The sequence below is a fragment of the Agelaius tricolor genome, unplaced genomic scaffold (assembly GCF_023055355.1).
Source record: "Agelaius tricolor isolate 1412-34295 unplaced genomic scaffold, bAgeTri1.0.p SCAF_10, whole genome shotgun sequence".
Lineage (NCBI taxonomy): Eukaryota > Metazoa > Chordata > Aves > Passeriformes > Icteridae > Agelaius > Agelaius tricolor.
Window position 1 is genome coordinate 22,142,314 of NW_027269270.1, and position 10,767 is coordinate 22,153,080.

At 44.1% G+C, this 10,767-nt stretch overlaps 1 protein-coding gene across 9 annotated transcripts in view; it reads left to right on the forward strand.

Annotated features, from left to right (window-relative positions):
* BIN1 (bridging integrator 1) overlaps positions 1–6,562 on the forward strand; it is a 90,563-nt gene extending 84,001 nt beyond the window's left edge. For all 9 annotated transcript variants that reach the window (XM_071435214.1, XM_071435211.1, XM_071435212.1 and 6 more), the window contains one exon: positions 1,013–6,562. In XM_071435214.1, coding sequence (XP_071291315.1) covers positions 1,013–1,120 — 108 coding nt within the window. In that variant the 3' untranslated portion in view covers positions 1,121–6,562. The remainder of the gene's footprint in view (positions 1–1,012) is intronic.
* The last annotated feature ends 4,205 nt before the right edge of the window (positions 6,563–10,767 follow it).

A 10,767-nucleotide genomic window follows, 5' to 3' on the forward strand; every position in this document is an offset into this window, starting at 1 on the left:
CAAATGAGCGGGGGATGTGCATGGGAGGGGAGCTTCCACTGTGGCAGCTCCAAGGCAAGCAGAGAATAGAGAGGTTGTACACCTGAGCTGCAAGCTTAGTGCAGCCCTCCCACCCTGAATATCTTGACTATCTCCCTCATGTGCCTAGGATGGAGCAGAAATCTTAATGCCAGGACAGCCTGCAGGCAGAGGGTGGGGAGTCTGTTTCTGCTCGTGACCAGGTTCTACCAAGCAGGGTTCCTTTGCCTGAGTGAAAATTCATCTGTGTTTATAGATGTACAGGTTGGTGGCTAGGGAAGACCTTATTGAGACACCTAAATCACATATAGCCAGAATTTGCGAGTTTTGCTAACCTCACCTTGCATCAAACCAAACAGACTGCTGAGTTTTGGGAAGATGGATTGGGTTCCTCAGCTCCCAGTTCCCATAGATCAGGATTTCAGCATAGCAAATAAGACTGATTTTGCCTGAACCACCTCTAAAATGCCAATCATCTGGGTGCCCTGACTGGAGCAGGGATGAGCACCTCCTGGAGCTGATTCATCCTTTCCAAACACTTGTGCCTGAGATGAACAGGGTGAATTACATGCTGGAGGTGTCTGTCTCTTTTATGGCTATGGAGAATGCTAGACCCCTCATATTTGCATTGTGATGGGTGAGATAGGTGATTCCCATCCTGTAGCTCTGGAGTCTCTTTTGGCAGAATTTCTCCTGTTTCAGTGGGTGTAAATTATGACATATTTCTGTTACACTTGCTTATTTTTTACTGTGTCTGCACAGTCTGGGTCAGATGGGAGCTTTGGTATGAACTCTGGTGGGATGTAGCCTTTTCTCTGTTTAAAAGGAAACAAAAGCATTTTTTCCTTCTCCCCCATACTCCTCCTGGATTGTCTCCAAGCCAAATAAGAGCATGGCTTTGGTAATGTCTTGACACCTCCTTGGCCTGCACTGTGTAAGAAAAATCCCTGCTCACATCTGTCCCTTAGCATCTGATCTCTGTCTTCCCCTCCAGGATGAAGGATGGCTGATGGGTGTGAAGGAGTCTGACTGGATCCAGCATAAGGAACTTGACCAATGCCGAGGGGTTTTCCCTGAGAATTTCACAGAACGGGTGCAGTGAAAGTCCAAGCCCACCAGCTGCGTTTCTGCTGGAAGGAAGCAAGTTTTCTGGTAGATAACTGAAAAAGAACAACAAGAGGAAATGAAGAGAGAATTATGAAGGAATAGAAACCTGAAAAAAAAGTCAACTTAAAGGGTGTGTTCTTCTCAAAGGGCAAGGTTTCAGAAGTTAATTGAAATTCAAAGCGTTATTGAAATATATACATATTAATAATAATAAGGCAATTCAGATACCCTCTTCCCCTTTGGTTTAAACAGCATTTGGATTCAAAGGACTGATGCAGAAGCAACTCAGTGAGGTTCTCCAAGTACTGCATTGACTGAATTGTCAGATGTCAGTCTGATTCCTGGAAAGGCAGTATTTGTTGAATGGCTTGAAAGTAGGAGCAGCATTTGCTCTTGGGTGGGTTAATCTGTTTTGTCTTGAAGGTGGCTTGCATGGCAACCATAAAAATTCAGCCTTCCCTACATCTTCAACCTACAGTAGCCAAACTTTCTGTTATGCTGTTGAAAAGAAAATTTAGTGTATAGTGTTCACCACTACAATGTATGTGTGTGTGTGTGTGTGTGTGTTTTATTTTCTTCCTTTAAAACAATGTTACATAAACTGTGATTTTATACATGTAAAGAGAGAAGAAACTACATGGAAAGGGCATGAAGAAGGTGAAATGTGTGAAGCTGTGCTCAGTCCAAAGTTCTTTCAAATGCGGACACCTAAATTCTCATGGTGGTGTTGGCCTTTGAAAACCTAAGGGGAATGGACAAATTCAAGAGGAGAAACAAGACAAGCCATTTGGATGTCTGAAATTTAGGAGAGGGAATCCTCTAGTACACACATCCCCATCCCTTACCCCCCCCCAAAAAAAACCCAAACCTATTGGTGGTTTCAGAAAAGCTTAGATTCATGTAGATGGAAAATAGCTCTAAAATCTACTGGTTAGAAAATTTGCTTTTTAAGACAGAGATAAGGGATTTTTTTTTTCTGTAAGAATATCAAAGCAAAAACACTGATAAAAAACAAGTTACTTTCTGTGCTTTTCATTGGCGTTGTTTTTTGTGGAATTGTATTTCTTATTTTCCTTTGAAGAGTTCTGTAAGTGAAATATCGTTAGATCAGCTTTCTCCAGTGCTGTGCTGATGATCAAGTTAACCTCTATGAAAACAGGACTCTTGAAATGCTTGTTTAAAATGGCTGTGTGACTTCATGCTATTGTAATGCATTAGAAAGGAAGGCAAGAATTTCAAAGTGTCAGTGTCAAGAAGACACTCTGCAGTCTAATACTGATGCTGAGTCCTTTCCTTTACCTTTCCTTTGCTTCTGTTTGTTTTTGAATTTTGTTTTTTTTTTAGTTTAGACAAGCAGATGACAAGGCATATTCTAAGTGCATATTACACTTGTTAATATAAGCCGGTCTGGCTCTCCAAGACTCTAAAGTCCCACAAAGGTACTTTATAAACTTTACTTGAATACAGATGCAGCTGGCAAGCAAGTCAGGCTATTTTAATTTTTTACAGCTTCCCCTCCTCCCCCATGATTGTTTTGCCCTGAAGGGATTTTTAACAGTGAGGTTATGCCACGCTCAGGATCACTCTGAAATAATCTTCCAAACTGGTAGGAGTTGGCTTTTGTCAAAGCTGCACCAAATGCTGACAGAGTACTGAAAATCTCACCTTTTCCAGTCTGTTTGGATTATTTGTAGAACAACAGGAAAACATTGTAGGGCAAAAATTGTGTTTAAAAAAAAACCAAACAACTTAGTTTGGAGGAACAGATCTGATTTTGATTAGAAAATATATTCTTATAGATGCAAGCATTGTTGGAGTTCCTCCTGCTTTCAGCTTGGGAGATGATCCATGCTGGTTATTTACAGCAATGTAACAGACATTAAATCTGTCCTATATACCCAAATCCCTTCTCCTTTTTAAAAGAAAAAAATGTGCAAAAATTTATTTTGCATCACTGTTAGAAACCCCAATAGTATTTAGGAGTAACTGCTCACAATACAGAAGGACTGGACTCCACAAATTATGGTATGGTGAGCTGTTGCTTTAGAATACTGCCCTGTTTGACTTTTTTTTCCTTTTTCATCAGGGTTGTCTTTATTATTACTCTTTTTTGTTTTTCGAAATATCTATTTTTATGCATTTGTGACTCCCATTACTCCTTTAAAGATTATTCATATAAAAATATACATTTAAATATATATAGAAATATATATATATAAAAAAGCGGGTTGATCCAATTAACATAATGCTGTCAGCTTAAAATGTTTATTTTTATGCAAAACCTGTGGATAATAGCTTTGTTTTTTTTAAAAAAGGACAAGATTCTAAGTTACCAGAGCTGTGATTTTTGTCTTGTAGTAACTGTTCTAGACCATTTAGAAAGCTGTGCTGATACCTAATTTATTGTGGTTTTTTTTTTTTTTTTTGCTGTTGTTGTCCTCTGCTGTGCTTGAACCAGATGACTGTCCCAACAAAGATCCTTGTAAGGCCTTTTCATTTTATTGAGCTTGCAGAGCAACTATCCAGTACTGTATTGTCCCTGCAGAAGTGGTAGCACTTTGCAAAAAAGGGATGTTGTTTTCAGGTCATGTGAGTGATGCTCCAGTGTTGCTGGTGGGGAGAGCGTTGTGTCTCTCTCCATTTGCTTCCCCCGACCCCAAAACCCCCAAGCCCCCTGGCTTAGAGCAGGTTAGGGTGGGTTACCTGGATCTTGCATTGCTCACAGATAAGTGGTGTCAGCACATCTCAGTCAGGTTCTGAAAATGCAGGATCAGACCCACAGTTTATAAATTGCCTTATGTGAAAATAGGATGGCAGAGCAGGAAACTTGTAGATGGCAGTGTTCTTTAGAGCCAGGAGAGCTGTCTCCTGGGTCGTTCAGCCCCTTGTAAACAGCCATGGCTCCTCCCATTTTCAGTGTTTCTACATCTCCTAAATACCTTGATTCTGGTTGGTATTACCTGGTGAAATGAACTTCCCCTATTCTTTGGTTTAAATCTGATTCAAATAGAAAGAGGGACAGTAAACTCTCAAGTAGGCTGTGCCCTTCTGGTTTTTCAGTTTGCAGGCTGAACTGAAAAATCGGAGAAAAAATGTAAGGGTGGCCTGAGACAATTTTTTTTTCCATTTTCGCAGTGGAATGAAAAAGGGAAAAATTGAAACAAACAAACAAATCCTTCCATACCAAAATGAAACATTAATTTCTAGGCTTGCATTTTAACAAACGTTATGTCTTGGGCTGTAACAAATTGCTTTGAAGCAAAAATGTGAAACCTTCTGTTTTGAAAATGCTGAAAGAAAATGTTTTAATGTTAATAGTCTTTTTGCCTTTGCCTTTTTTCTTAATCTGATGACTGGTTTCAGTTAACTCTAAACTGTATTTTTTTGCAAATATCCACTGAAGAGAACCCAAAGAAGCCCAGTTCTGCTCCACTGACAGATACACTGGACACGTTTCAGGGATTACTTGGTATCTGGCCCATCAAAGCTGTTGTTTTCCCCATTTAATAATCTTCCACTTGATTGTTCTACTGGGTGAAAAATAAAAGCATCTCTCATCCCGTGCCATTGACTGATTTTGTAGCTGGACTTAAAAAGACATTCTTGCTGTTGGCTTCAGTTTGGTTACAGATTTATGATACTCCAGTTTGAGCCTAATCCTTGTATGAAGTGGGAATTAATATTTACCCAACTGATGAGAAGTAAATAAGGTATTGTTTCTTACCCCTTTTTCTATCTTAGCAGTGTCAGTAATATATCTATTTGATAGAATCAAGGAAAAGTCCCAGGGTGAAGAAGAGTATGATGTTCCAGGTGAGACTCCCACATACGCTGTGCTATTTTCCATGGGAATTCCTCAGCTGTCTGCTTTTATCACCTTTGTTTTGCTTGGCTGTTGAGGTGAGGCAGTAAATGGGGTTGTGCAGGTTCATTTCCAGCTGCTCAAAAGCTGGCAGTGCTTTGTGTGAATTGTGCCACAATCCCTGAAGCTTTGTTCACTGTTGCAGAACCCTTTCCAGTCCCACTACCCTAAGACTGTGGCCAAGGCAGACAGCCCCAAGTCAAAGGGGACTTGGAGCAGGAGTGAGGGCTCCAAATTCTACCTGGAACTGGGATGCCAGCTAAATTAGGTTTTGCAGTAGCCTCTTGGAGGGAAAAGGCCCAAGGCTAAGGAGATGGAGGAGGATGGAGGAATGACTCATGATCTTTTTCATTTTGGGTTGATGCACTGACTCCCTCACCTCTCAATTCCAGGGAGAAACTCTATAGGGCTGAGAACAAAATATGAATGGCCAAGATGTGTATGTTCAGTCTGATAAAAGGTGCTTCTTGCCTGCCAGTGGCACTGAGTTCTGAGCTTCCTGCTCTGTGCCAGACAGATGCAATGCTCTGCCACAGGTAGTTGGATGCTGTGCAGTCAGTGCCCCAAAACAGTGAATGTCCTTGTCTGAAGGAGGCAAAGGTGTCTCTCAGCCCTTTCTAGGAAGACCTGTGTATCTCCCAGAGACAAGGGAGGACTGTGTGCATCTAACACAGTCGCCTCTGATTTCAGCACTGGCCCCATTCTCCAGCTCCTCTCACCTCCCAGCCTCTCCCATGCTCTTTGAGGATGGTGGCAGCATCGGGCACGCCCCACCAGCCAAAAAGTGCAAAGCCAGAAGATGCACAAACATGTCCATCAGCAAATCCTACACAATGCAGCTTGATAGTGCTGATACCAGGAAAACAAGCAACAGCTTTTCTTCCCTGGGCCACCAAAGGGAAGCTACTCCTTGCCACACAGGTACTGTCACACCTGGTACGGGTGCAGACACCTCTCTGCTTGCATGCTCTGGTTCACACCTTTTTGCACAACTCCTGATGATGGAAAGGAGTCCTGGGTGGTGCCCAGAGCTGAATTGTGGCACCAGCCCTCGCAAACCATCGGGTCTTGTTGACATGTGAAGGCAAAGAATAAAAGGCTCTTTTGGAAATTTTGCTTATGAAACTAAATGGAGAAACGACAGCTGTGAAGACTGGTCTGTATAAGCTTGTACTTTGATGTGTCCTATTGCTATAATTCCTTCACCTCCTTCTGCAGCTTATTCTGCTGTCGTGACCCTAGTCTGCATTTCATGTAGAAGGACCCTACTTGAAACTTGCCAGATGCAGCCCTGGGCTTATTGCTTCTCTTTAGCTGAATTAAGTGGGAATGACTTTGGCAGTGTATTAGCAATCTCTTTTCCTTCTGTTAATTCAGTCTCTGAGTTTAATCACAATGACCTGAAACATGTTTGGGGGTTGAGTGGTTTTTTAATTAATTTTTGTTTTGTTTAATCAAAGCTGAACAATTCCCATTGTATTTAGAGCTGTGATACCCAGTTCCACAAGTACTAGATGAATTTGTCCCATCTTGTTTCTTGGTGATGTTCAGAAATATAATTTGTGTCATCCTAAATCCTGTGTCAGTTTCTCTCTCTATTTTTTCCCTACCTTTATATTAAGAAGCTGAAACAATTCAGGACATTTTTCTTCCCACAGAGGTGAGTAGCTTCATAGATATTTGGTGTCCAGGCACCTTTAACACTGGGAGTTCTTACAATCACATGGGATGGAGAAGGTGATGCTGGTCCTCACAACAGCAGGGTAAGCTCTTGTAACAGCCATCTCTGTTCCAGTTGATGGTGGCACTAAATGAATGTAGTGTAAGGAAGGATTTGAGATCTTTCCTTTTTATTATTAGCTACTGATCCCAAAGTGATGTGACCTTCATTGTCTAAGGCAGGTCTGTTGGTGGGACTATGGCACTGCAGGGGCACTCTGTGCCACCTGGCCAAACTTCTCAGCTCCCTCTGGCCAGCTGCCACACCTGTGTGAGCTCAGTTCCCAGGCTGGCTTTGAGTTCTGCTCTTTGAATTGGACGTTTCCTTTGCAGGTAGAAAGGGGGTGTTTGTGCCCATCAGCCACAGGGATTGAGGGACAGGATTAGAAGGATTCACAGTTCATAGCTGACTGGTTTTGGGGCCACTCCCTCAGATGCCTGATTCCAGACAGGCTTGGCACAGCTGTAAATTGGTGCCAGTGAACACTTTGATGGATGGACTGCCAGAGTCCACTGCTTTAGGATGCACAAGCTCCACAAGCCCAGAGCCAGAGCAGGGGAGCTCTCTAGGCTGTGCTTGCATCATTCCTTTGCTTCCAAGACAGCCTGGAGGGTTAAATGCCTTTTAGGCTCTCACCTCTATGGCATTGGGATGGACCTGAGTCACATCTTGTGGCACAGGGAGAGCAAGAGGCACAAGCAAGGCTGTTTCCCTGGCACTATCACTGCAGCTGGTGACTCGGGCTCTGCCTTGGTGTGGTGGCTCCTGGGAGGCTGAGCTGGGCCAGCTCTGCTGCAGATGGGAGCTCACAGGGCAGGAGCAAGACCCAGAGGCTCTGTTCATGCCTTCTGCTTGTCCTGCCTCACACAGTTCCATTCCCATCACCGAGAAATGTGAAGGAAATGGGAGGGGAGAAGATGGATGAGTGGGAGCAGTGAAGAATTCGTTGTCAGAGTCTCTGCTCAGCTGCATAATTCATTCCCAGTGATGTTTTATTGCTCCAAACAAGCAGCAGTTGGTGTCATTGGCTGTGGCCACATAAGCTCTGGCAGCACATCTGGAGCAGGATCAGGCTCAAGGGGCCCTGGTCCAACCTCAGTGGACCTCATCACACTGAGGGAAGACTGGGCTTCCCTCTGGCAACACAGCTGGAGAAGGAAGCCTCTAAAATGGAGGAGGCACATGTGGCACCAGGTGAGGAGTATCTGGGAGTGGCAAGGTGGAAGCCAGGGCATTCTGTGCTGCAATAGACTGGCAGTGACTGGTGTCAGTCACCTCATGACATGCCCACATGAAGGGACAAGCTGGTACCAGGGCTGTCCTTCAGTAGGAGCCCATGCCACCTGGGAAGACCCTGTGACAGGAGCTTGAGCCCCAGTGGGCAGCTGGGAGTCAGTCCACAATGGTGAGAAGAAGATGAGAGTTTGGGGCAGCACTCAGCAATTTCTCCTGTTTGCTGGCTGGGTGAAGCTGGTGCCCTTTGCAGAGCAGAATTGCTGCTTCAGCATGTGGAGGAGCCTCTGCTGTGCAGCCCAATCCACAGAGCCATTAATAATGGTGTGGGAACAGGAATTCAGCAAGTGCCCATGATTAATTAGCTCATCACAGGCAGTTAATGGCCAGGCTGCTCTGCTTGGCCCTGTGGTGCAGGTAATGGAACAGGCATTGCTTCCCACTGGACAAGGCATAGCCCCCTGCCAGGGGCAATGGGCAGACTCTGTGAGCTGTTCTGATGTGCTGCTGAGAGGTTTGGGGTGAGATTGTTTATTGGATGCTGTGGGGATAGATCTGTAAGGGAACTTGTTAGTTAACAAAGTCAGGTAGGCAACTCTGGCACAGCCCCAACCTAATATCAGCTTTCCTTTTCCTAGCACTGCTGTTACCTCATGTCCTGCTTGTGCTCCCTCTCACTGAGGCTGACTTCTTCACGTGTACTCTGCTTGTCTCAGCACTTCCTCAGGAATTAAAATTTAGAAATTCAGGTGCCACCTATGCTGCATCAGGCACTGGAGATGACAGAGCTGTGCTGTAACGAGGAGATGAAAGCAAGGCTGCTTTTTGAAATCCAAGTGATGAGGAAGAAATCCACTCCAGTAGTGACCCTGCCAGGGAGAGGGCTGAGCTCCACCAAGTGCAAATGATTGCCTCTCTCCCAGCTGCTTAGCAATCTAATAGGAGAAAAAAAAGCTCTAGCAGGAGTGCAAGGTATAGAAATTAAATTGCACACGTTTTGATCATTTGAGCAACATGATACAGCCCAGGGTGTGAAATGAATGTGATGGGACTGAGACTGCTGCTGTGCTGCCAGTAAGGAGTGCAAGCCTTGTCCTGTGTCCCAGGGGGACATGATCATGTGGCCCTTTAGGGCACGCTCTGTGACAGTCACAATGATGCCTATTACAGCAGAAGTGAAGCAGGTACAGAAACCCCTGTGCCACAGACTGTAATTTCTCCTATCTCCAATTCAGAGACCTGTGAGAGCCTCCTGGAGTGACTTCCCCTCTCTAATATCCAGGATTGCCTCTGTACATCTCTATTAGAGGCCTCCAGGAGAGACCTGACTATTGATTTTGCAGAAAGTGCTGTATTTGCTGCTGTGGGTGATGCTGCTTTAGCAGGGAGCTGGCCACACGGAGGCACTCGTGACATCCATGAGCTCCCTGTCTCAGTATGAAACATCCCTAAGGTCTGAAAAACACCTTCTGTATGCCAGACTTCTGGCTGGCTCCCCTGAGGAAATATGGGAAAAGCTCAAACTGAAGAAAGCTCATCTGTGCTGGGAGCAGTCACAGTGTTTTAGTGGCTGGGCCATGGCATTGTATAGGGGGATAAAATATAAGAAAATAAATAGTACTATAGTAGTAGTATAGTAGTAGTATAGTAGTAGTATAGAATAGTAGTATAAATAGTAGTATAGAAAGTAATCTTACCCCCTAAAGAGTTGCAGCTGTGTTAATTATTAAAGATTAGGAGCAGGCCTGATGTTAACAGGCTGCAGCTGTAGCCAATGAGAAGAATGTTATAAAAGAGTGGATTGGTTGGTTGAGGGGAACTGGAGTCAGTTGGCTGCTGTGAGGACAAGGAAGAGTCAGTGCCTACAGGAGCTGCCTGCAAGGGACATCGAGGAGGTATGAAACTCTAGCAATATGGAACCCTTGCAATGTAATGACAATGGAACTCTTGCAATATAACTACAACACCATTGCACTTGATGGTCACATAAACCAGAGATGCTTCCAGCCCTCTAAGAACTTTCCCCATAGCACACAGCAGAAGCTGGCTTTGCTCCTCTGTGACAAGTGGTCGCTTTCCTAAATCCTCAGTGAATTTCACTTGGAGCCATCTTGTGAAGTGTCACATCCATCTTCTGCTTCCTAAGCCCTCCTTCCTGGGGGAGGCACATCAGGGCAGGCTGTGCCTCCTGCCCCACTGAGGCAGTGATGCACCATACCAGCAGGACAGGTATTTAACTATCTGGCAGCTCCAGCATTGCTCACTGTGTCTCAGGCTTTCTGCTGTGGCTCTGACAAATTGTTGCTCTCTCCCTTACAATACAGATGTTTTTGCAGGACTGTAAATTACTCCCATCCAATAACTCTTTTATGAAGCACTTTTTCTCCACACAGTAAAGAAAAATGCAACTGAAGAGGTAATTAAATGTTTACTGTTAAGTACTTTACATATTATATACTATAGATCATTCCATCCATTAAGCAATCCATTTACCTCCCTTTAACAGCATTATTGTCTATTATTAGGTTAATCAGCATTCACATCCTCTAACTGTGCATTTCTATCTAATTAGCCTTTCTTTCTTCATATTTCTATTTAATTAAGCTCAGCATCAGAGCTGAATTCCCTGTGCTCAGCACTAGCAGAGGATTTGATCCTTTCAATGCATGAGGGGCCAAGGGGCACTGAGTTTTAAGCATCCTCCTTGGATCTCTGCTGAAGTTTTCCAGAGTCAGTCCCTGCTTAACTCCTGGGAAATTTGTGTCAGTGTAAGAAGCTGTAGGTTTGTGACATTCTCATTTATCTCAGATTATCAAAGAGGTCCTGT